The sequence below is a fragment of the Hoplias malabaricus genome, chromosome Y, assembly GCF_029633855.1.
Source record: "Hoplias malabaricus isolate fHopMal1 chromosome Y, fHopMal1.hap1, whole genome shotgun sequence".
Lineage (NCBI taxonomy): Eukaryota > Metazoa > Chordata > Actinopteri > Characiformes > Erythrinidae > Hoplias > Hoplias malabaricus.
In genome coordinates, this window is record NC_089820.1 from 76,583,811 (window position 1) to 76,610,492 (window position 26,682).

At 41.5% G+C, this 26,682-nt stretch overlaps 2 protein-coding genes across 3 annotated transcripts in view; one reads left to right on the forward strand and one right to left on the reverse strand.

Annotated features, from left to right (window-relative positions):
• Positions 1-711: 711 nt before the first annotated feature.
• Positions 712-7,302, reverse strand: LOC136677588 (protein THEM6-like). 2 transcript variants are annotated; one of them, XM_066655149.1, is made up of 3 exons: positions 7,057-7,185; positions 2,393-2,897; positions 712-1,409 (listed from the first exon to the last, which is right to left on the reverse strand). In XM_066655149.1, the coding sequence occupies exons 2-3, from the start codon at positions 2,888-2,890 to the stop codon at positions 1,299-1,301; spliced, it is 609 nt and encodes a 202-aa protein (XP_066511246.1). In that variant the 5' UTR covers positions 2,891-2,897; positions 7,057-7,185; the 3' UTR covers positions 712-1,298. The 2 variants fall into 2 exon arrangements, with proteins under 2 accessions (XP_066511246.1, XP_066511245.1); XM_066655148.1 differs by having other exon boundaries at positions 716-1,409; positions 7,183-7,302.
• An 18,673-nt stretch (positions 7,303-25,975) lies between these two features.
• LOC136679442 (leucine-rich repeat-containing protein 24-like) overlaps positions 25,976-26,682 on the forward strand; it is a 30,149-nt gene continuing 29,442 nt past the window's right edge. The window contains exon 1 of the mRNA XM_066657957.1: positions 25,976-26,245. The gene's annotated coding sequence lies outside the window, so the exon portion shown is untranslated. The remainder of the gene's footprint in view (positions 26,246-26,682) is intronic.

The following is a 26,682-nucleotide window of genomic DNA, read 5'->3' on the forward strand; positions in this document are numbered from 1 at the left end:
GTCATTGTACAAAATCTTTCTAGGTGAAGTGAAGAACAAACAACATTGTTTTAAAATGTTGATTTATGCTTTATATTGATTTTAAAAAGAACCATGTAAATATTCATGTGCTAATTGCATCTCCAAAAATGAAAATAAACAACAAAATAAACAAGCACTTGTTCCTTTCTGGAAATAACAAGCAATGCCTCAGGCACATGGAAGTCCACAGACGCTACGTTCGCTTAGGGCAGACGTAGAGAAAACACTGCTTTAAAATAATTACAATTACAATTATAGAGGCCAGATATTACCTTACTGTTGAGACACGACTAAGAGAAACTGCCTTCTTTCTTTTACCATAAAGTCTGTCCAATTAAAGATCAGTGTATCGGTTTGAACCTTTCAATTATAACAGTCCAATCTCAACCAGCATCTCCACTGCAGCTCTGATAAAGACTAATTTAGATAAACTGATATTATTTTGAACACGTTTATATATATGAGAAATAAGACATTACCCATCAAAGCCATTCTATATCTATACATCTACATATCTACAATGGATATCTGTAAAAGGAGTCTTTCATAGACAGCTTTTATCCTTCTTTCTAGTCAAAATACAGCCTTTGGTATATGTGAGACCCACAGGTATTTCTAATTTGAAGCTGGAAATTCGGAATTTTCTTCCCTTTCTGGTGCATGTGCTTGGCAGGGATTTCCAGAATGACCCCAGGACATTGTGAACATTCTCCAACTCTGAGTTGTTTAACCCAATATTTGTTTCATTACAAATGACACTTAAAAAAAATCAAACTCAATTCAGATTTAGATATTCCCTTTTACTTTAAGTGGACAGTGAGCCTTTTATTGTAAACGGAGTTTTAGAAGTTACAGTACGGACAGGACATCGTCGAGATGCTGCAAGTGTCAAATACCAATTATCCTTCCTGCTCGGGCTTGGCCTGGTGTTGGTGTTATGCAAATCTCCTGAGTGTTTCATACAAACAATAAAATATGCATCAAAAATTTATGCAAATGTTGTGCATACACTGAACTTGGAGGAAGGAAAATGCCACGAAATACACAAAGAATTTGTGGGACAGAAGGCAGCTAAAACAAGCTGTGACACAAACTGTCTTCCAGAATTACTGTAGTGCTGGTAATGGGTTATAATTAATGTAAACCATATTCGAGTTTAACTTACAATGTACATTGCAGGCAGTGTGAGGGCTGATGCATAGTGAGTGTGCCTCCCTGAGCATTCCTCATGTAAACATATACATTGTCACATAAAGACAGCAGATTCATCTCTGTCCTCACTCGCTCTTCTTCTCATCCGTTCCACTCTCGGCTTTGAGCGTCTGGCTGCTGGCCGCCATGAAGTTGATCCAGTGCTGGAGTTCTTCAGGAAACTCTGGAACTTCAACCTGAAAAATACATGAAGATATGAGTTTTTTGGTTGGGCTTCTCCATTTCTGCAGTTACCTCCAGTCTACAGAATCAAAAATGCATCAAGGCTGTGTGGCGCTTTAAGATGAAGATAATAATTGAATCAAATCAATTTTGAAATCTTAAAGTTTGGCTTCATGTTGGGAGCTATGATTAAATTTTGAGGCAGTTTTCAAGCAGAAGAAATCCATGTTTTTATCTCTATTCCACTACGTTTGTACAATAAACTCACCGAATGTGTGTCAGGGGATATCAAAAACAGTATTTTATATATATATAAAATTCTTTAATAGTGCTGCAGCAGATACTTGAGTGAGAATTTCTGGTTGAAAAACTTGTTTAAAGCCCCTTTCTAGTGATGTATAATGACGGTGGGAGGTTTTTAAACTCCCTTGGAGGAGATTTTTGGGGCCAGGCTGTTTATTTGCCCCCAAAGACAAATTGAATATCTTACTGCAGCAGTATAACTGTAACAATGGTCTTCAAATCATCGTTACGATGAAGAGAATGGACAGAAATGACTCAGCTGAGGACAAGCTAAAAGTCTGAGGGGCAGCGCTCTGGATATTTAGACATCTTTACCTCAGTCTCCATTTTTCAAGCTGAATAGACAGATGTTTTTTTTTCTTTTCATAAATTAGTTTGACAATATTAGCTGTATTTATTAGCCTATGAATCAGTGGCTGGGCTAGCAGTTAGATTGCTTGACAGGGATAGTTCCACAGAGATTTCCACTGGGAGTCTGATGTATCTGCAGAGTATTGTACTAAGAGAACACTAATGAATGGAAATAAGGCCATAGTATAAGAATGATGAGGCTGCAGGAGGTACTGTGCTGGAGAATAATGCATAATACATATATATATTACAACATAATCAATGTGGCTAACATAACTGAATTATTTTCTAAAGAATTTCAGAATGATTTGATGCAGTCTTCAGGTCACAGAATTACATTCACCTTTCTCTGGCAGAGGTGCTGAAGAATTTTGCTGGGGCTGCTCCGGAGTACGCTCTGTTTGCAGAACACGATGGCCGCCACCATGCCGTCTTTACACGACACAAACCGCTGCTCCACATAAAATGCTTTGTCGTCCCACGTGACGATGCGGCTGCGTAGCTCAAACCCTTCCCCTATGCACAGGGGTCTTCTGTAGCGGATGGTGGTCGCTGCGACGACCGCAGTCGCCCCCAAGGATCTCATGGTCTTCAACACCCCATTTCGGGCGTAGAGGGAGATGCGTGCGAAGTCACACTCGCGCAGGTATCGGGCGTTGTTCATGTGGCACAGGTCGATGTCATGGGGGTGGACCCGGCCCCCCAGCGTCTGCTCCCCTGTCACATCAAACACAGGAGAGAGCCACCAGGCCTGGATCAGCAAACCCAGCATGCGAAGATAGTACCAAACATCCACACTGCAGAAGAGCACCAGCAACACGGCCAACGCCCATAACAACATGTCCTCCCTGAAACAAAACAGAGCAACACATCTACGTTAGAAGAGTTATATTAATATTTCTATATTTCACCCTACACCAAATAAGTCTATGTTTGATCTCAGATGCTAATATAAAGAATTTATAATAATAGAAATTATTCATCACTGCATTCATTATGAGCTCCATCAAGGAAATAGCACCAGTTCCTGGGATAATATTGAATCCAAAAGTATGTGGGTGGTGATTTCAATGTTAGCCATAATGAACATAACACATTAATACTTCATACACATTAGACTCATTTTTTAATACTACACAAGTTAACATAAAATTACAAAAGAGCAGGGGAATGTTTAAATATTTAATTACAATTATATGTTACTATATATAACTTATGTTATTGGTACACCTAAAAACAAGCTCTGGAGTTTCAGACAAATTTAATATTCCAATCTGTAAAAAACTATTTAAATATGTTCAAAACATCTGGATTTTATAACTTAGCTGGTATCAAACATCAAAAATTCTGTAACATATGTTGAATGTTATGTTCCACAACATCTACACAAGCAGAAAGTAAATTGAGAGTCCAGATCATACCCAAAACTGACTGGCTGGGTGGCTTTATTGTGGGAACAAAAACCAGACTCCCCACCACTTAGAAATGAAAGCAGTCATGGAAGACGAGGTGCTGGGTGGTGGTGGGACGTGAGGATTTATAGAACACAGAAGGGGTAGGAGGAGGAGTTTGGGTGTGGATTTCATCCCAAAATTAAGTTATTCCGTTACTACTCCATTAATATAAACTCATGGCTTTTCTGCAGCACCTGCTTTTAGTGATGCGCCAATAAAGGAATTATGGGCTTGTTTTGAGACTATATCTTCAGAAGCAGAAGCAGAGGACCCATTTTCCAAGCGATGTACCGACGCTCGTATGCCGACCTGAGAAAGCCTGTGCCTGCTTATCAAATTTTTTATTGTGACACTGAGATTAGATGCTATAAAAACAAACTATTTAATGGCAGAGAGGGACAGTGGGCATGCATCCAATACCTATTGGAGCTCACAGGAGAGGCAGAAGGCAATAACTAAGTCCCACTGCAGCGATTTGATATGGAAATGAGGCAAGGGATTATACCTCCCTGATAAAATCTGCAGAGGGACATATCTTCAGTTTTAAAGTGTGACAGTGACCTGGGCTAAGTCAAATATCTGCTGTATGTTCTCGTTTATCCAGGGTAAAGTACTGGCTTCAATGTAATGGGGCTACACAAGAAAGACCGGCTGAGCTGGTATGCTCTATGGGGAGAAAACAGGAGAGTTAGACCTCTCTGTTGTCATGTGGAATGAGTTCAGTGCAATATTCACTGACATTAATGCGAAGGATGTAGTTTAGAAGTATATAAGGAATGAAAAACAAGGCCAAACATCTTGAATTTTGCATTAAAACAAGGAAAAAAAGCGCATTTGATCTGGCAATGGTACAGCTTGCTATATTTCACAGTAAATCAAACGACAGAAGTAGAAAGACACAGAAACATCAGACAGAACAGTGTACATGCAGAAAACTGGGATTCTATCACTGTAAATACTGTCATATTATGATATGGCATTAACTATAAAAGAAGAGTTGAATTCCAAAAATGTCCGTAGACTCAAAAGCCTAATGTCTCTTCTGAAATCAAAGTTATTAATGAAATTGTGTTCCCTTCTGCTGCAGTAACAGTCTTGACACTAGAAGCTGAAACATTTTTGTGAGGATTAGATTGCATGCATCCTCAAAAACCTTAGTGAGGTCAGGTATTAGTGCAGGATGATGAGATCAGGACCACAGTCATCCCTAAAACCCATGCTACTGGTACTGGGTCGACCATCAGAGAACGTATTTCTAGAGAACGTACTTCCACTGTTTCATGTTGTGGGGGGTTTTACACACCTCTAACTGACAACTGGAACAAGCACAGTGGCCTTAGGTTCATGTGGAGATTAGAAATTCTGTCTGCACATTTGAGTAGCGAAGTAGCGAAGATCACTCATTAAAAGATGTCGACAAACTTTTGGACATTTAGTGCATGTTAAAAAAAAAAAAAGGTTAAGGCTAAAACTATAATGGTTTGTACCCCATTTAAAATACGACCTCAAAGATGTGAAATTAAAAGACTCTTATGAAGATACAGAGGCTAAAACCAATCAATCCCACACCTCTACACTCAGCATTCCCAATCCTATTACACAGGTCTGGCTGAATATATGACTATTAATGTGTGGAAATGGATTGGACATGCATTTCCAGAGCTTGGCTCTTACTTGAGGAAACATCCTGCACTTCAGTCAGTGCTGAACTACAAAAAGTGAATTGGGTTGTGCTTCCACTCAAAAGCTACCCGTTTTGAAACGGAATGAATTAATCCATTCAGTGCTTTTCTAATTAATTCTCAAAAGTTTTCTTAATTAATTTCTCCATGTTAATTTCACCAGCAGAGATATGATGCCTATGGGCGAAATTTCAGCAAAGTAGTAAAACCATAAGCTAAGCGCTGCGTTTACTAGGGTGTGAACAAGTTCTGTGATTGGATTAATTAATTTTGTTTATAAAGTGTGGAGGTTTGGAAAAGCAGAGGACCATTATTTCTGGAAATCATTCTGAAAATGTGCATTCTGCAGAAGTTGAGGCTTGAGGATTAGTTATAGCCTGTCAGAGTCAATCAGGATGTGGGTTATTCTTCAATAGTATTCATTCAATTCAGTGCAGGGAAATGAAGGTTATAGGCTTGACGTAATCTAAATATACAGCCAACCTCTGTATTTGTAGGGCAAAAACACTATTTGGGTGTTATATATTTGATTTTCTTTCAATAGACCTTTTGGCTGTTTCTAAAATGTGCTGCAGACTTCTGTAGCACTGTATCATACTTCAATATAGTTTTCAATTTCATCCCCAAAGAGACTTACAGTGATATTCAGAATTGTGCAAAAGTTAGAGACTATCCTTTTATTTACATTTTGCTCAAAACGTCCAGTAAGTTTTTCCATTTCCAAGTTTCCTTTATATTTTAATAATTTACCTATTTTCTTAACCTTGACTTTCCCTTCCCCTATGCAAGTGGATTATCTTTTACCACCACAGAACAGCTCCTAAAACTTTAATAACTTACTGGGCTGTTCTGGATGGAAGTTAAGCTACATCACCTTTAGATAGTGTCTGATTTTGTACAGTGCTGAAGATTTTATGACAAGAAAACATTACAAATCCACATTGCAATATATTATTAAGCAAATGTAGAAATTTATTTTTTCCTGTTTGTATTAGAAATTCAATATAAAATCAATATTCAAAACTGTTCAACAGATGTTAATTCAAAATAGTTTTTATGCTGTAATTAGACTGATGCATAAATAAAGTCACTTTCCCACAAGTGCAGCAAGTCTTTGCAAATAATAATAATAATAATAATAATTATAATAATTCATTCATTCATTATCTGTAACCCTTATCCAGTTCAGGGTCGCGGTGGGTCCAGAGCCTACCTGGAATCATTGGGCGCAAGGCAGGAATACACCCTGGAGGGGGCGCCAGTCCTTCACAGGGCAACACACTCACTCGGACACTTTTGAGTCACCAATCCACCTGCAACGTGTGTTTTTGGACTGTGGGAGGAAACGGGACCCACACGGACACGGGGAGAACACAGCAACTCCTCACAGACAGTCACCCGGAGCGGGAATCGAACCCACAACCTCCAGGTCCCTGGAGCTGTGTAACACTACCTGCTGCACCACCGTGCCGCCCAATAATAATAATAATTAAAATAAAAAAATGGGTTTTGTAGGACGTACAAAAATATATTATATACTAATAGTGTTTTCAAGGCAGGACACTGGCGTAACTCGCTCCCAAAACTTAACATAAACCTTTTTAGGAATGATCTTTCAGTATGAAAACCCGGTATATCCCGATTATATCGCGACTGCTGAATGTCGCCCAACCGCTGACAACCCGAGAAACCCGAAGCTCGAATTTGAAGAGAACCCCTTCTCATGACTTATAATTTCCGTCAAATACAAACTGCAGGTCGGTCTGTTTTCCAAAGCCTGTCTTGAGAAACCAGAGTTAACGCCTTAAATCTCAGAAAGAGAGCCAGGCTCGACAGCCATGGTGTTTAGAAACCGTGAAGTGAAGACTAACTTCTGTCAGCGAGCTGTTCCTCGGTTTCCTCGCCGTCTTCCAGTTTAGCTGAAAGCTAAAGCCGCATAGGTGCTAAAAACAAACTTTATACATTTGAACAGTTCGTTCAGTGAGGAGTGAACTTACATTGTGGCAGGGCTCTCTCTCTCTCTCTCTCGCTGTCTCACACACACACACACACACACACTTGCTCAACAGCTGAACTCTGGCTCTGTCCCAAATCCAAGCTCCTCCCTTCCAGCTATCAACACGTACTAGTCCATATACTACGGCAAGCCCATTTATGCTAAATGAAAATAATGTAGAAGCAAATAAGTTGGTTTCTCAAGATCTTATGCTTTATTTTGAGAAAATAAGCCATAATTATAAAACACATTCTCACAGATACTTTTTAGTGAGTTAATGCCAAGTCACTATCATGTGATGAGTCATTATTATGAGATACTGAGTAATTACTTCAGATGCCAAGATTATTATTTTTTTTGAGAAAATTAGCCAAAATCCCAGAAAACAGAACTATCCTGGCCCAGGTCTGGCCCATTTTTCCATTGCCATTGGCCAATTTGGGATGCCACATTTGAGCAAACAGTTCTCACTTGCCACACCTGGGACACACATACCCCCAAATTAGGGCCACGTGTCACCAGAAGTACATTTTTGTCCCACTTCTGACTTACATCCGGTCTGCCATGGCTAGCTGATCCATATTTGTTTTGGCCAGAAATGAGCCAGATCTGTTTTGTGACATGACATAATGAGCATTTTTAATGTGAGCCACATTTGAGTGACAGGTATTTTCAATACTGAATATGTGCCAGCCATGTGCGTCTTTGCCAGAAGTGTCCCACATCTGCAGGCTATCTGTGAATTGTGAATTCTGTGTTTTCTAGACCCTCGCTCCTCAAAGCTGTCCATCATTGCCGAAATGTATACAGCTCTTTCCAACTCATAGAAGTTCTAAAGCTCAGGAAAATTCTCCTGTGCTTCTCCGTGTTATTATCTGTGCTGTATTAATATTTTACAGCTTTATTACAACACAGGCATCTGCTTCAGTTTCTGCATTAATAATCTGTCAGATTTACATAAGTCTGTATTTAATATTTAATGTGTTGTTCTACCTTTTTTTATAATATATATTTTGGTATGTACTGGTATAAATAATTTACATTTGGTGTCTACCCTTTGCTGTGTCTCTACTTTTCTCAGAAGGTGTTACACTGGGTGTTGGAACATTGATGTAAGAATTTGAATGCATCCAGCCATGAGAGGTCATAAGACTGCACTTTCTGCAGCTTATCCTGGAGTAGCAATGACAGGGGCTTTATTCTCCCTATCACAGCTCAGTGAAGCGTCACAGTGAATTCGAAGTTGTAATTTAAAGTAAAAATATTACGTAATGTTCCTTTAACACCAGTGCATAGTGAAGACTAATATTCTTACGGCTGAATGCAATCAAATTCTCCTCTGGGTTCCAACAACATTTCCCCATGAGAAGAGCCTTTCGGATTCAGCAAAAAGGACGTAGTTCCAGTCAGTGCCCTTCAGCTGAGGAGAACAGGTGTCCAGAAGATTTTAAACATGTAGTGTGCATAGGCACGGTGAAGGTTAAGGGAAATGAGGGTTTGAAGACAGGCCCTTAAATGTGAACAGCCTCTCCTCAAACTGTCAGGCACCTAGTCATATAGTTCCACTGTAATAAAGCAGAAAGCACATCAATAAAAGCCATCAAAGACCATTCAAGCCTCTCCAGATCTATTTTTAGAGTGGGCAAAGACCAGACAAAGACATATGAGTTAGGCCCAGGAAATCTTCCCTCATGTTCTTAAAAATGGAGTTGAAATAGGACTTTTTTTCAAGGCAGTTCCATTGTGGAACCATCTTGGGTTCTCTGTGAAACCTTTCCATGCTCTTTAATAGAAAACGTTCAGTTCTCTTTCAAGTACAATCTTAGCAACAGTATCCTATGACTTATACAATAACATTAGCAGACTCCTTTTAGCTGCTGCATGGAATCATTTAAGAAAGGTTCTTTAGAGAACCATATATGAGGTTTTTCCGTCATAAACAATGATTTACACTTTCAAATGGATCTCTGAGTGGTCATGGTGTATGTAAAACTGGTGACTGTACCATTATCAGTGGATCCTTTTCACCTCTGCTCTTCAGAGAAGGCTTTGCATAAGGTGTTAGATAAACTGCTGTGAAAAAGCATTCTCACCACACTGCGTCATCCGCAAGAGCATTAGTAAGGTCACGTACCAATGTTGGATAATTAGTGCTGGGTCACTAATGCCACTCCAACTCATCCCAGAAGTATTGGATCATGCTCTGGATCTGGGAACACTTTCTTGTTGCGATTGTGTATGCGTCTTCTCACACATCCATGCACGGTTTATTAAAAAAAATTGATATAGATGAAGCATTCACCAGTAGTGGTCTTTTAAATATATATTTTGAATAGGAGTTTAATTAGTTATCTCTATTCTGATCTCATTCTGGTTTTGACAGCCCTGGTCTCAGCCTACTCCAGACAAACAGATGTGGTTAAAACTGATGGGTTGAACTGATAGGCTGCCCTATCACACTGGAACGATCTGACTCTTTTTGACACCTTTATTTAAGTGTGCACTGAAATACAGAGCACCCACTTTCAAAATGTAGTTATAACAAAACTCAGTGAGCAGTTGATTCAATACGACAGTGTCTTCTACTTTGATACAAAGGACAGGAAAATGGGTCTTAATTATTGTCTGTGGTAATGAGCTGCCTGCTGCACATATGCCAGATGTCCTCTTACAATGTTATAATATTTCTATGGCTATAAGTACCAAAGCCAGTAAGTAATTCAGTTCTGCTTGACTGGCTTCCTATCCTTCTTAAGAGGCTGTTTTTGGAAAATGGAGCTCTGTTCTGATTGGCTGCCTGTACTGTGAGATATACAAAAAGCAGGGGAATAAATGAGTCTGAACTTCAGTAGGTCGTATATTGGGATGTATGTATGTGTGTTGATTTCTGTGACATCATATAAACAGTGAATTCACAATGACCTATTTTCTCAACTGTATATACAACAGTCAGCCACCTCCTTGTTTCTACATGCACTAACCCGATTACAGACCATAATCAATTTGTTGCTCCCATGCATTATTGTTCTTCAGTGGTCAAGACACACACTACCACCATAGAGAAGCTATGATTAGCTTAGTGGACCATTGTCGGGGCTGCAGGGGTCGACACATCTATATTCTTGGTCCTCCTTATACACGTAAACACAGAGACCGTAGTTATGTCATGCTTTTTGCCCTGTCTTGTGTGTTCCTGCATTTTCTGAGTTACCTTGTTTGCCCTGCGCTCAGGAGCACATGGCTCTGTTTTTGTTTTGTCCCTAGTCTCCACCTTAGCTCCGCCCTCTCGTCAGTGTGTCTCTTTTGTAATCCTGCCCCCTCGTTATCTGTCTCAAGTGTCCTTGTTTGCATTTATTCCCCTTGGTTTCAGTGCTCCTTAGTCTCCTATGTCTATAATCAGTCCAATTACAGTCAAATTTAATTCTAATTACTGTTTCTATGTCCTATCTATGTTTATTTTCAGAGTATATGCGGAGTGTTTATTTTTGTTTGTTAATAAATTCCTTGCGTGTACGTCCACCTCCTCGCCCTCCCTCCAACCGTGACAAGTTCATCTGTTGCTGCACAGTCTGTGTTGACAGTCCTATAGTCATCAGTGGTTACTGGATGCTACTCACATGAAGTGGATATATTTATCAATTCAGTGGACTATTCTCAGTCCAGGAGTGACACAGAGGGCTTTAAAAACTCCAGCAGCACTGATGTGTCCGATCCAGTTCACAGTGGTCCTGATCACTGTATATCGTTAATGGGGCAAACCAAAATATGCAGAACAAAAGATCGACTACAGTCTGTAGTTGTATAAATACAGAGTGTGTAGAAACAAGGGGTTAAACATAATATTATGGCTTAAGGAGTGAGTGTTAGGTTTTGAAACTATGTTTACATACGTGTAACAGTATACTACTGTCTTATGTTTTAAATGCTTAACATACTTATGGTTAATATGGTTAGCATGTAGCTTAGCTTGCCCTTGTTTAGTAACTGCTCCACAAGCAGGTGCTAATTAAAGCTTGGTATCAAGGCCAGTGTAGCCTTTTTTTTATGGAAGAAAAAGCAGGAAAGATTGGTTTTCATGCTATACAGGCCCTTTAAATAGCCATTGACTGAACGATTTATTCATAAAAGCATATTGCTCCAAATCTTTTTGGCAGCTTTACATTTTGAGATTGTACAAGCTTGCTAAGTGTAAATGTACAGAGATTTACTGCTGTGATTTCCTGATAAAAAAAAAAGAAGCAAAATTACATTTCTACATTCAGTACGGTATAGTGCATTTACAGGGAGTATGAGAACACTGCATTTCAGTGCTTCAGAAGCTGGATGACCTTGAGATTGTTAGCATGCTGGCTTGAATTGCTGGCAAAATGCTTTCTCAAGTCCAGAGTTGTCCTCTAAGGTATGCCGAATGTCAGTGTGAGTGATGTATTGCAAGGGACTGGATTCAATTTTGACATTGTCAAAGCAGTGGGGGGGCGCTCAGCTTTGGGCCTCGGGCAGGCTTTGGAATGGAAATCTGTGCAAATGTGAGGAAAACACTGCAGCGTCTCACATCCCAAGCCCAGGAATATGGAACAGCTTACCTTTTCTAGAAAGTCACCCTTCATAAAACACCGTTTAAAATCCTCTTCAAAAGTTTCTGGTATTTCCTGCCATTTGTTCAAGGCCTAAACCCAGCCCTCCCCAGTCACATGATGCTCTGAAGCAGGGAGGGTGAAGATCAGCTCTAGTATCCTCTGAGACATATGAAGCCAATCGCCACTTCCTTTAAACTACTGCTAATATGTCATTGGATGCTTCAACACACTTGGAGGAGAATGCTAACTACCAGTTTGTGCTAAAATAAAAACGTCCAATGTTGGCTAGCATTGTCCTGACTAATGGAGGTCAGTGAAGCGCAACAATGATCTGAAGCTGTAATTTTAAGGTAAAAAGAATACTGCATAGTCTGCCTTTAATAGGCTTTTAGAACAAATAACAGTACTGTTACATAAATGTTAATAACCTATTTTCTGATTGGCTGCTCTCTGTTGTTGCTTATTCAGAAAGCACAAGGCTCATCCAAACTCCTTCTGAAATTTTGATGTGTGGGCGGTGCTAAAACACTGTAAGTCACATATGTGAATATGTAGCATTTGTGACATCACAAATATGAGTTTAAAATGGACTGTATCTTGAGTTCAGGTTATATCAGTTCCCACTGAAATTTCTGTGTTATTTCTCTTAGAAATATCTAGTTCTTTATGTTTTGTTTTGACCCGACTAGTGCAAAGGACTCAGCGGTCATACTGAGCGTTCGTCACAGGTGATATTAACTGTGTATTAATGACAGAAAATGCTAAAGTAATTCAATAATAATGCATGGTGGCTGGTGAAAATGTGGAAATGGCTGCATTTAAAGCCCTTTAAAGATCAAGGTTGGCAGACTTCACTTTAGCAACATGCTCCACCTCTCACAGATTATATTTATATTTTATTTTTTTTAATGGAAGCTGGTGGATGTTCAGCCCTGACTTTCTGGCTCTTAATCAGCGCAGGCAGGAGAGCGTTTGAAAAGCAGCCGTTCATCACCGTAATGGAAATGTATCGATTGTGGAGCAATGTGCCTCTGAAATAGTAATGAAGCAATTGAGAAATCGCAGACTGAGAGCTATGAGGGGATTTCTGGGGTCCACAGCTCCTGTGCTGATGGATATTGTGTTGTATGAGTGTGTGTGTGTTTGTGTGTGTAGTTCCCTCCCGCATTATAATGACCAGAAAATGCTGGATATAATTCACCTTTTTTTTGGGAAATTGGCTTCCCCTTACAACACCTACATTCATTTGCATAATTGTATTTTGATAACATTAATGTGACTTTATTAGCGTTTAAAAAAAACTAAAAACATGACACTATTGAGAATTAAATTATTTCATAAATAATGTGGTTTCAGTCATGAAACTGACTAAATTAAGAGATGCCATACTTCCACTAACAGTGTGGTGTGCCCTGAACTGTACTATATTAAGAGCTTTGTTTTTTATCAGTATTTGAGCTCAGCTGGCTTCATGTATATGAAATTTCCTCTTTAGTCCTTTAACAGTTTGTTTACTTTAGATAAAGAAGAAAATTCCTTATGAAGTGCTGAGGTGCATTTTAGCTGTTTATTTTTTCTGATCCCTGTTAAAGCATAAACATATCTGCAAACAAATTCCACTGTGTTTAGTTTGTCTGGGGATTTTTCACTTTTCCACATCGTGTCTCTTTCGTTTCTCTGAAAGTTTTAGAGATTCCAATAGTTCACATTTTAAAGGTAGGACAGCCGTACCTCCATCCCCATTCTACACAGATTAAAGAACGCTCTATATCGTGTTGTGTTGTCTACAATTTCTTGTCTGCAGCTGCAGGTTGGTTTCTCAGTCAGAGCTATAAATTATGAATAAGCTGTGGATGTTTTTCAGGCTGAAAATGTGAACAGACAAGAGGCCACCTGAAAAGATTTGTTTGGCATTTTCCCTGTGTTTTTTGGATTTATGGTGGTAGGCTCATACATTCTGACGACAGCTGTCAGGATTGGTGGCCCCTGTTCACCCAATGCACCCCAGTCATTAATCAACTCACATTCAACGTCAGTATTGGGCTCATGACTGGGGTGTAAAGTTGGGGCCTGGCAAATCTGCCACAATCCCGTCACCCGACACGATTCTGTCATCCGCCATTAGAACATGACCCCACTGTGGCTCCAGAAAGAAAGATTGACACTGAAAAGCCAGGCATATTTATTTTTTTCCAAAAAGACATCATAACTGTAGTCTTCAAACAGGCTTTGGTCATTATTTTTGACACGCGGGAACAGAATAAGCCATTATCATTAGTCAGTTTGGCTACAGTGCACAGAGGATTATGTCTGCTACTTAGTTTGTCTATTCTCCACAGAAAAAGTGTGAGAACGCCATGGGGCATGCTGGGGTGGCTGCATTATAGGCTCCATGCTCAATGCCAAGAGGTGGCTAGAAGAGTAAAACGTGACCCATGACTGAATAAAAATAAATAAGCAAGCAATTCACATTTATATTATTAAAAAGATTACTATTTCAAAGCAAATATGAAGGGGTCATACATTTTCATTGCACTATGGACCAGAATATCTTCAGTACTCCACTGGTCACTCACCCTCATCTCAGCTTTCAGTCCTTGTGGAGATATTCCTCTTCAAAGCGCTTTTGAGGACTCACAGTGATGAAGTGGTCTACTTCCACCAGGCGGCTGGACCACTGCTGTGTACACAGAAGAGTGTCTCTTAACTTTAATAAAAAATGAACTAATAAGCCTCTGAATCTCCCCCAGCCTCATGTGTCTCGGCTCATTTTGATCCAGGAAATAAAACCATTTATTTCTGGATCTTGAGAAAGCTAAGGATTTTTATGCCTTTCCATGAAATTCTAAGAAAATGTAATGGTTAATAAACCAAAAAATGGGTTCATTTCCAAGTGCATTGAGCACCACTTTAATTAATATCTTTTTTTTCCCCCTCAATATTTTGCAGGGACACACATGCAATAAACATCACACACATAAGAAATAGCTATTGTGACTAATTCCACCTTAGTTTATTGTACTGCAGCTGTAATTTTTTTTTAGATTTCTGTTTTTAAATGTTATTTGTCAAAAATAGATCAAATAGTACAACATCACCTCTCTCAAAGATTCTTTACAGTAAATACACAATCAACAATAATGAAAACAACAAACTACACACAAACACAGACACAGACACACAGTTCCCCAGATGGCAGGAAACAATGAAATATATACACAAACTATACACAAAATTAAATAAAAAGAATGAATTATTTACAGTGTCACAAATGCAAAGAATCATGCTTATGAACCATTATAAACTGTCTGAGAGCTATTTGCTGCCCACTTGTGGAGGAGATTAAGTTTGCTAAATGTGAGTGAGTGAGATAGTAATGAGTGAGTTTAAACTAGTTCCACAAGGTGTTTTTTACATATTAAAACAAATGAGGCTGATATCAAGAGGCAGGTAATTGTGCCAGTTTGATATTCTATGAAACACACACACACACACACATTTGATTTTAAGGAAGGTCATACCCAGGAGGGATACTTTGTGAGCTATGGTATTAATCTCTTTGAAAATCAAGTTTACAAAGCGCCCTGAGAGTACGACCTTGTATTGTTAAAAAAAAAAAAAAAAAGAAAAGAAAAGAAAGAAACTATCGTACCGTATGGTTGTTATATAAACTCAAATTCTGAATGAAATTAATTCAAACAAAGTGACCTTGTATAGCTTGGCAGTGTAGCATTTAAATTCATGTTCATCATGTAGTGACTCTAAATGTAGGTTTGAGTAAAATGGATATCTGCCAGTGATCTGTAAAACCTGTCGAACTTTGCAACAGTAGCAATGATGCATTATTGAATTCAACATTTCCCTCCCATTTGAACAAGTATATTTTAAATGCTTATACTTTGCTTCCATTTTATAGATGAGCTCCAACTGCCTGCTGTCATAATTCAAAAACATGTTAAAGGTGTATCTGCAATAACCCTTTACACCATGTGTTTATAATCTAGGTAAAAATGTATTTACGTCATCAGCAGATCCTTGAAAATTTTGGAGTAAGAATCAAGAGGCTACTCTCATGCAGAGGCCATTGTGTTCAACAGGGAGCAGCCTCCAACAGACAATAGAAGATGCATTTCATCCTTTAGGCAAACAGGTGGCAAACATGCTGGTTAATTACTGAACACACACACAAACCTGGAAGTGTGACCAGGCAAAATAAAAGACACACACACACACACACACACACACACACAAATTCAATATTCGTAGTCCCAAAATCCATTTCCTGATTCAACCGAGGAAACTCAGCAGCCTTCAAGTTCCAAATCCAGAATGTTTCACCACAGAAAAGTGGTGTGTTCTTCCAGTGTCTGCGTAGGTTTCTTCCAAGTGCTCTGGATTCCCACAGTACAAACACATCCCTGATAGCAAGGAGACGGCAGACCACTGTTGTCCCACTGAGGGCAAAGTTGGAGGTCCACTAGTGTTTTACACAGCGTTTTCTGGGCGGACCGCTGGTGATAAACAGAATTTTAGACAAAATGCTACATTTTAGCACTTTTCCATTCACAGTCCAATTTACATTTTTTTCCTTCATAAGGTTTTTTTGTTATCGTTTATAAATAAGATTAGTAAATCATTTTAATCCAGCACAGTGTCAACATTTTTATCATAATCATTTTATATCAGGCTTATACTCATTATTATATCTCTCATAGTTCTTGGTAATATTTGTATTAGTTTGTTTTCCAGAATAAAAGTCTCTGTGAATTTAAAATCTGTTTGAGGAGATTATAAATGAGTTATATCCTGTACAGGACAGTAATCTGAGTGCTCCGATAGTGGACCAGCAGTGGTCTACAGTCAGTGGTGTGCCACCCTTTTTATGCCAGTGGACCGGTATATGCTCGCTGTCTGTGTTGGTAGGTGGTTTGGTCGTACAAAGGTGTGAGTGTGTGGTGCCCTCTGATGAACTGGTGCTCTGCCCAGTGTGTGTTCCTGCCCTGCACCTGGTGATTCTGGGCCCCAGATGCACTGTGACCCTGAATTGGAAAAGTGCTTACAGGCAATGAAATAATTAATGTTTAAAAAATGAGTAAACTCTTCAGCACATAAACTCAGCCTATCACCACAGGATAGTTATCTTAAAGACCTCAGTTAACTTATAATAGGTCAACTTCCCTCACAATGGCCTCAGTAACTGTATGTATATCTTCCAGCTGTTTCTCAACATGTTTTAATTCTGTAGTCGTTTAGCCATTAAGCCTTTACTGATATATCTCTTTTGTTTTGTTATTTCAGGAATGATATATTTCCAAACTGGATCACTTTAAACTAGCGTCCAGTTTGACTGAATGACTGAATGATTTACTTAATGCTCTGTGTTTGAAACTGTACTGAGTCACAAACACTTTTAGAGAAGTATCTTTTCAGGCAGCAATTTATTTTTAACAGATCTGAGTGCTTTAAAGATTTGGATTTACTCACTGCATTATTGATTAAAGCCCGTGAGTATCCTCGTTCACAGAGTCTAGCTTTCGTGTTCTGTAATTGCTTCTTGAAGTCAGGATCATCCAAAAATATACAGATCATAAATACAATGTTTATACAGATAATGACCCTATGACAAATCATTATGAAGAGAGATGTCACAGTATCCCTTCACCTTTGAGGGCGTAAGGCTTAAAAATGATGAAGACAAACACTGATGTGCTAACACTGGCTTCTGTCCTGTCAGAAAATATATATATATATATTATTAGTGGTAATAAATTATTAAGAAACAACTGCAAATGAACACACCACACCGTCATATTTACTGTCAAAGAACCCTGACCTTCTGAATATGGGATGTGTCAACAAAAAAACATAATGAAACCAAAATACAGAGCAGGTGAAAGCTGAAGTGGGTGGGGAAGATTTATGTATATCTTAAGGATTGATCTAGGCAGAAATTTTGAAAAATGGATGGAGTTTCCCTTTAATTATAAAGATAACCAGCTTGGGTTATTAGCTAGTGCTGACTGACATTGTCTCTTGTGTTTACATGTTTGTTTGTGTGTGTGTGTGTTTGTGTTTGTGTGTGTGTGTATTTTTGTGTATTAGAGCCATAATTCCCTTTGTGGCCTAAACCTCCTTACCAGCACTAAGCTGAGAGAAACAGTGAACATCTGTTTGTCTGCTGCTCATATTCATCCTCAGTTCTGAAAAAGGCAGAAAAAACTGTGTTTTTTGTGCAATAATCAAAAGCTTTTTTTTTTTTTAAATTCTTGATCTTTCTCCAGGCCTCGACGGCAGCCATTAATTTCTCATTATATTGGTGTGAAACCCTTCTGAACCAGCTACAGAGAAACACACGTTAGAACACAAAAACAATGTGGCTGGCTTTTCTAAAACTTAATTTCTTAATTTTGTATGTTATTTTTAAACAACGGCTAAATTTTACATTGTGTGAACATTTCATAATAAAATGAATGATAGAAAGTAGGTCAGGAGCCTTCCCGGAATCACTGGGTGCAAGGCAGGAACACACCCTTGTCCTTCACAGGGAGACACACACTCACACCAATGGACACTTTTGAGTCACCAATCCACCTACCAACATGTGTTTTTGGACTGTGGGAGGAAACCGGAGCACTCGGAGGAAACCCACACAGACACAGGGAGAGCACACCAAACTCCTCACAGACAGTCACCCAGAGGAAACCCACACATACACAGGGAGAACACACCACACTCCTCAGAGACAATCACCCGGAGGAAACCCACACAGACAAAGGGAGAACACACCAAACTCCTCACAGACAGTCACCCGGAGGAAACCCACACAGATACAGGGAGAACACACCAAACTCCTCACAGACTGTCACCCGGAGGAAACCCACACAGACACAGGGAGAACACACCACACTCCTCACAGACAGTCACCCGGAGGAAACCCACGCAGACACAGGGAGAACACACCAAACTCCTCACAGACAGTCACCCGGAGGAAACCCACGCAGACACAGGGAGAACACACCACACTCCTCACAGACAGTCACCTGGAGGAAACCCACTCAGACACAGGGAGAACACACCAAACTCCTCACAGACAGTCACCCCGAGGAAACCCACGCAGACACAGGGAGAACACACCAAACTCCTCACAGACAGTCACCCAGAGGAAACCCACGCAGACACAGGGAGAACACACCAAACTCCTCACAGACAGTCACCCGGAGGAAACCCACACAGCCACAGGGAGAACACACCACACTCCTCAGAGACAATCACCCGGAGGAAACCCACAAAGACACAGGGAGAACACACCACACTCCTCACAGACAGTCACCCGGAGGAAACCCACAAAGACACAGGGAGAACACATCAAACTCCTCACAGACAGTCACCCGGAGGAAACTCATACAGACACAGGGAGAACACACCACACTCCTCACAGACAGTTACCCGGAGGAAACCCACACAGACACAGGGAGAACACACCACACTCCTCACAGACAGTCACCCGGAGGAAACCCACACAGACACAGGGAGAACACACCACACTCCTCACAGACAGTCACCCAGAGCGGGACTTGAACCCACAACCTCAAGGTCCCTGGAGCTGTATGATTGCAACACCACCTGCTGAGCCACGTTGCCGCCCAATCTTTAAAATATATACTGAAATATCAAAAACAAAAACACCTTTAATTGCATTGTTTTTGTGATGTCACAAATCCCAACACATCTGTCTGTTCAGCCTGTACATTCTGAAAAACGGTCACTGTGGCGGTACCATCAATGTTACCATGGCGCCATTGTACCACAGCTGATTTCAATTCATGAATCCCATTTGAACCCCAGGCATTTATTATGTGTTTCTAATTAAATTATGTCTAAAGTGAAAAAGCACAGATGTGCGACTTTCCTTATGAAGTAGGGAATGTAACGTTCGTTTAAGGCGCCCAACTGGACTTTTAGACCACTGCTGTACTTATGTAGGGACATTTCCACCGCCTGAACCTTTAGTGAACATCACTGTTCAATTCAGCTTCATCCTCAGTCAGAACATCCTGAAAAGGACATGCTCCACACAGGGAAGATGCCTCTTAAAATGTTTCCTCTTATATTAATGCACAATGACTGTTATTATTGGCCAATTCATTTCATGTGTTAAACTCAGCAAATGGACCGTGTTGCAGCAAAATGTTCAGAGATTTGGACTGTGTTCTCTGCACAAATGGTCACATAATTCACAACACAATACACCGCCTAATTTCAAAAGGGGTTATTGAATTTTGCGCAGAAGTGTACAATGATTCCCCCCTATTTTTTTATAAAGGTATCATAACACTAGAGACATTACATGCATCTTCCACACAGACATGTGAACTTTATACTCTCCCTCGGCTTGTTAAGACACTGAAAGAGTGTGAGCAGGCAGCAGATGTGTGAGGGTATATATGTGTATATGTGTGTATGTATTAGTATGTGTGTGTGTGTGTGTTTGTAGGCCCATATGTGGCATGGCATGTGCAGAGAGACGAGCATGGTCCCTAAACCCCCTCCTCTTCCATGCGTTTGTCTGATGTTAATTAAACTGATCTGGGTCGACACAGCCAGCTCCGCCCTGGGGGCTTCACAGGGTTTCATCACAGATCCACGCACACGACACACACACACACACACACACACACACACACACACACACACACACACAGAGCACATGCACAGAGCACAGATTTGTTAATGTAAGATATCACTGTTGTAATAAAACCTCATATCCCCAAAACACTGCCTGTACATGAGTATTATTCCTACACACTCCTGTGTATAAACACACACAAGATGGTTTTCATGTAATGCGGGGACACTAGGTTAACTTCTCTTCATCTTGTGGAGACTTTTTGCAATCATAACCATAACTACTGCTACTGTACCTCCCTTCTCAACCCTAACTCTAACCCTAACCCTAACCCTAACTTTAACCTTACCCTAAACTTAACACGGTGTGGGGACAAGCTTGTGCTCACAGTGAACAAAATCCCCACAACGTGAGTGGGCAAACATCCATCCATCCATTATCTGTAACCGCTTATCCAATTTAGGGTCGCGGGGGGTCCAGAGCCCACCTGGAATCATCGGGCGCAAGGCGGGAATACACCCTGGAGGGGACGCCAGTCCTTCACAGGGCAACACAGACACACACACATTCACTCACACACTCACACCCACGGACACTTTTGAGTTGCCAATCCACCTGCAACGTGTGTTTTTGGACTGTGGGAGGAAACCGGAGCACCCGGAGGAAACCCACGCGGACACGGGGAGAACACACCAACTCCTCACAGACAGTCACCCGGAGCGGGAAACGAACCCACAACCTCCAGGTCCCTGGAGCTGTGTGACTGCGACACTACCTGCTGCGCCACCGTGCCGTGGGCAAACACAACTTAATTTAAAAAAAATTGTTTCTACACACACACACAAACACACACACACACACAGAGAGAGAGAGAGAGAGAGAGAGAGAGAGAGAGAGAATAAGTGAGGGGGGCTGGGGAGAGAAAGAGAGAGCATATCAAAAAGCTTGCTCTATCTAGAAAGCACATTCAAAAGCTTGAAATGTGGGTCAGCTCATCTCTCCATGGCAGCCTTCGATCACCACTCCACTCCCACTCCACCACCACCCCCCCACTCTCTCAGAACTTAATATGACCCAAATATAAACAATATCAGCCAGAAAAAAAGCCCATCGCTACAAGACTGAGACATCAGGACCAACAGTGGGGTTTTAGCACAGTATTATACACAGCATATTCATGTAATACCAGTGAATACTGTTATATGTAGAGAGCTTATCTACTAAAAAAAATAAACTCTGTTATACTGTGTTAACAGGGCAGCCGGACACCAGCATCACAGCATTGGAAACCATGCTGATAAATGTCCAGATGCAGGATTACATGCTCAGTGATTTGATGCTAGAATGGAAGAAGCTGTTTTGCCCTTTATGGAAGGCTTATGAGTAATTTCATGAGCTCTGCTCTGACTGGATTGTTAGTGTGACGCACTGTTGATGTCTGTGATGGCTCACACAGACACAGCAAGACCAACTAAACTACTAAAACTGTTCCACATTCCACACACACACACACACACACACACACCACATCCTGCTGCTTACCACCTTAAAACACAAAACCACCTTAAGAAACACCACATCTTACACTAACAGATGGCATCATGTGAGAGGAGGTGTTTTTAAGGGGGTAAATATGCAGCAGTATACCACCTTAAAATCATCAAGTCCTGCTTAATACCACTTTAAAAACATCTCATCGTACCCAATACCAATTAAAACCCCACGTCTCGCTCAATGCCACCTTAAACCCACCTCCACGCACTTGATACCACCTTAAAAACGCCATATCTTGTTTCGCACCTATTTCAAATCACATCACACATAGCTTGATATGACTTTAAAAACATCACATCTTGCATGATGTCACCTTTAAACAACACGTATTGCTCTATACCATCTCTAAAGCATTGCATCAAGCTCGATACCACCTTAAATACTTGATACACAGAAGCAAAAAACCACAGCCAAAGCAAACTAAATTTACAGGAATGATTTTCGATACACAGGGGGAGTGAAGGGGTCAGCGGGGCCAGCAGCTTCATACTCACCATGCACTGTGTGTGCTAACAACTTTCTGTCAGAGCCCGCATTAACTTTCTCAGCAGTGTGTGTGCTTCTCTGACGGACTCGCCTTCACTCCCCACGCACATCAATGAGCCTTGAGTGCCCATGACCCCGTTCACCAGTGGGCCTTCCTTGGGCCACTTTTGATATGTACTAACCACGGCACACTGGGGACCTCCCACAAGACCTGGGTTTTGGAGAGGCTCTGACTAAAACATTATGATCATCACAACACGGCGCTCATAAAAGTGGCTCAGATTCTTCGAATCGACCATTTCACTCGCTTCCAGCATCAACTTGAAGAATTGACCGTTCACCCACTGATCTATCCTACTCCTCGACAGGGTCCACTGTATCCAGATCATCAATGTTATTCACTCTTCTCTTGTCAGTGGTTTTAATCTTGTGGCTGATCAGTGTATATGCTTGATTTTGTGACATCACAAAAAGAGTTATCTAAGCTTTGGCCTCAGCCACCTGATGCCAGGACGCCTAGAGGGCATCACTTCCTACCCTCCTCCAAAAGGACATAGTGCAGTCTCTGTAGTGCTGAGCCCTGAGTAGCACAGACAGAGGCTCTATTCTCCCTGTCAGACGTCAGTGGACCATCAAAATGAATATAAAGCTGTAATTTTAGTGTAAAAATACCACCTACTGTTTTTTTAAAGAGTGCAGACCTTGTGAAGCCTCCATCATCAGTCCTCAGGCCCTTCATTGATTGAAGAGTAGCTCGACTTAGTTAGTTCTCCGAACAGCTGAAGGAGTCGTCTGAGGACAGATGTTTGCCCGCTCTGTCGGCCTTGTGGGGGTCATCTTGATGATGATCATTTACAGCTGTCTGTTTCAGGCTCGGCTTTAATTAGCACAGCGGATGTGCCTGAAATAAACAGTGCTACATCTGCCTTGAGTGGAGTGTCCTTCTTTCATTATCCTGGACACTACATGTCCAAATATTTGATGTTCACATGTCTAAGTAGTGATTTTAGCATCCTCGTCATAGTAAAAGCATTGACCAATAGAATTGGAAGCGCTGAAGAAGCTCCACATGAGCCCAAGGTCACCATGCCCAATGACAAGTGTCAACTAGAAGGGTGTAAAGCCATGGCTGTGGAGCTGTGGGATCACATTCTCTGAATTACTGGAGCATCACATATCTGTGGGCTGAACTTACAAAGGTTTATATGGTTGAATGCCTTCAGATGCCCCCAGCAATGTTCTAATATCTACTGCATGACCTTATAGGAAAGCAAAGGTTGTTGCAGTCAATGTCAAACATTAAGCCTTCACCAAGGAGTAGACAGCCCCCGCCCGATTACTACGCCTGATTTCAGAAGAAACACTGAGCATGTGGGTGTCTATAGATGTTTGGATAGACAGAATACATGCACACAAGTCTGAAGACAGATACAGGTGGTCTTTCCTGCTCCAGGCCTTTGTCTGAATGAGCCATCATTCATCACTGGGTGGAAAACCAACAGCGTAGCCATGACAACCCGACGGCACTCACTTACCTGATCCTCAATGGGCTTCAGTCTTGAGTGGACTGTATTGTTAACCTCCGCCGTTTCAATCTCCACTGCAGGACATGAGCATGGACGTTCCGCTGACACTCTTATCCTCCAGTGGCTTCCCACAGGGATGAACCTATTTTACGCTATGTCAGGGGTCCCCAACCTTTTGAACAGCACAGACCAGTGTCCAAGGCACAGTGTGTTTGAATTTTTTTTTCTTTTTTTGTAGACCACTAGAGAAGGAAGTGGGAATATGGTGCCGTGACCCATATTATTCGCCTATGTGGGTCCACAATCATCATGCCCCACTAAACCCACTACACACGCTTTTAAACAGAGACTGGAAGCAAACATCAAAGGGAAAATACAATTTCCATGCATCCCTGACCACAAAAGCTGCACTGAATAAGCATTGGAGAGGAGGGTTGGGGGGTGGCTTTTTGGGCTACTGCATTAGGTGGGTTGTGGGCTTGTATTATATTAATTTTTGACAAATATGATGGGGTTTTGCCTTCAGCTGAAAGCACACACACACACACACACTCAGAGGACATGGCATACAGTGATACATAATATGTAAGAGAAATGGTATGTAATAATATCATAATACACAGTTTGCCTAATCTCCATATAATGATTGTATAGACAGAGGACTCTCAGTACAGTATTATGAAATATTTAAAATGATATTGAAGCTTATAGTTTTTCATTATCAGAGACAGGTGCTTGTTCATTAAAAGTGATTAGTGTAAGCTACTTATTTAACAGATTGTAGCCCGTTAACCTTTTTTGTTTTTTTCAGACAATGGGCGGTTTAATGGCATTAGCTGAGCCCGTGTGTCGCTGTCCACGGTGCTGAAATTTTCTATTCAGTTACCAATGCGTGAAACCTAAAGGGTTTCCTTGAAGGCTGCTAAAGACTTTTGAGTGGGTTTATGTATCAAAACCAGCCATGAATCACTCTTACATAATCATCCTCCATCCTCTCTTCATCTCTTAGGATTAAATAGACGGTTTGTGTTACTGTGATTACATGTAAATGAGCTCTTCTTTGATTGGCCGACACTGTTTTAAGCCTTCTTGCAGCAGAAAGCATGCTGCATGTCAACGCTGCTTATAACTTAAACCTGAATGGGCGGGGCTACGTTGCTCTATGCTGAGTAAGTGGGTATACGACGTCACAAATACATACATGAACATGGCCAATTGTGGACACCTACTGATCCACACTTTCTGCCCTGTTGGTTTGATTTCAAGGCATTGTTAGGGATTTTTTTGTACCCCAGCTTCTCTTTCAAGAAGGCTGTGCGCTAGGATGGAACATTGCTGTGAGGAATTGATTGCATTCAGCCAAGTACACGTTAGTGAGCACAAATTCCGGGTCACAAAAACAAGTCCAGCTCCTTCCTATGGTACTGGATGGAGCTCAGTCACTCCTGAGAACGCAGTTCCACTGTTCCACAATTGCCATCTCCCCGAGTGGGAGAAAAAGGGAGAAAGTATTTGCCACCTTTTCTTCCAGCCTGTTTTGAATCGTTGATGTAGAGACGGTGGGTTTGAGATGAGCAACAACTAATAAACAAGAGATCAACACGTGAGGGGTGTTTCATTCGCGCGTGGAGAAACCCGATACCGGAGACTAAATTGAATTGAAAGGAGGGACAATGCGCGCTCTGGACTGGCGCCAGGCGTTTGCGTCCAGGGCTCGCGCGCTGATGCGAAGCTTACGTTACCTATCAGTGTGAACAATGGCTTGGGCGCGAGGAGGGAGGGAAGTGTGGTGGTGGAGTGAGGGGGGTGGGAGCAGATTGAAGAGAGTGGGGTGGAGGAGGGGGGGTGGTTAGGGTAGAAGAAAGAGAAGGGGGGAGACGGAAGAGCGCGAGCTTATAAGGCAAATCTGGATGCGAGCTCCGGAGCTGTGGTCCGCGCGGGAGTCGATCGCGTGTCTCGAGAGCGGAGTTTCCCGGTGGCTCGCGCGGGACGAACCGCACGTTAACGCTCGCGTGAGGTTTTACGGCGATTACAGACTCTGAGCAGTGACTAGTGACCACTGAGGAGGGCAGGCAGCTCTGCCGTCGCCTCGCGAGCCCTGTTGAGGAATGGAGGGACGGGACCCTGGCCTTTAGGGACCACCGCGAGCGAGGATGGAATGAGGCTATTGTTGCTTGTTTGTTTGAGCCCTGAACGGTCCCCGTGCCCTTAACGGAGCTCGGTGAATACCGCACGCGCGCGGGCAGGTCGAGGGCTGCAGCGTCGCGTGAAGAATTCACACTACTTGGCTGACAGGTTGGCAGGCTTTGCATTCATTCATTCGTTCATTCATCCATTCATTCATTCATCTGGGCTCCTCGCGCTGGGCCCTAGACTTTTGCATTTCCTAAAGCACATTTGCATTAACCCTTCGTTTCCCTGCGGGGCTTTATCACATAGCAGTGTTACTCTGTGGTGTTCCGGGGGTCTGTTCTACTCTAGTGATGGGGCTTTACTCTAAGAGTTCCATCATATGCCTCTCTGGCACTGAGTGAGGGACTGAGGACAGGGTCAATAGTAAAACTGACCATCCAGCACTGGACAACACTCCAGCACTCAGCAACATGGAGTAATGCCAGGACTCAGAAATAGAGTCCACATGGATGAGAGAGAGAGAGAGAGAGAGAGAGAGAGAGAGAGAATGCTAGGAATTAAAGAATCAGTGATTGGGAGAGATTGATGAAAGAAGGAGG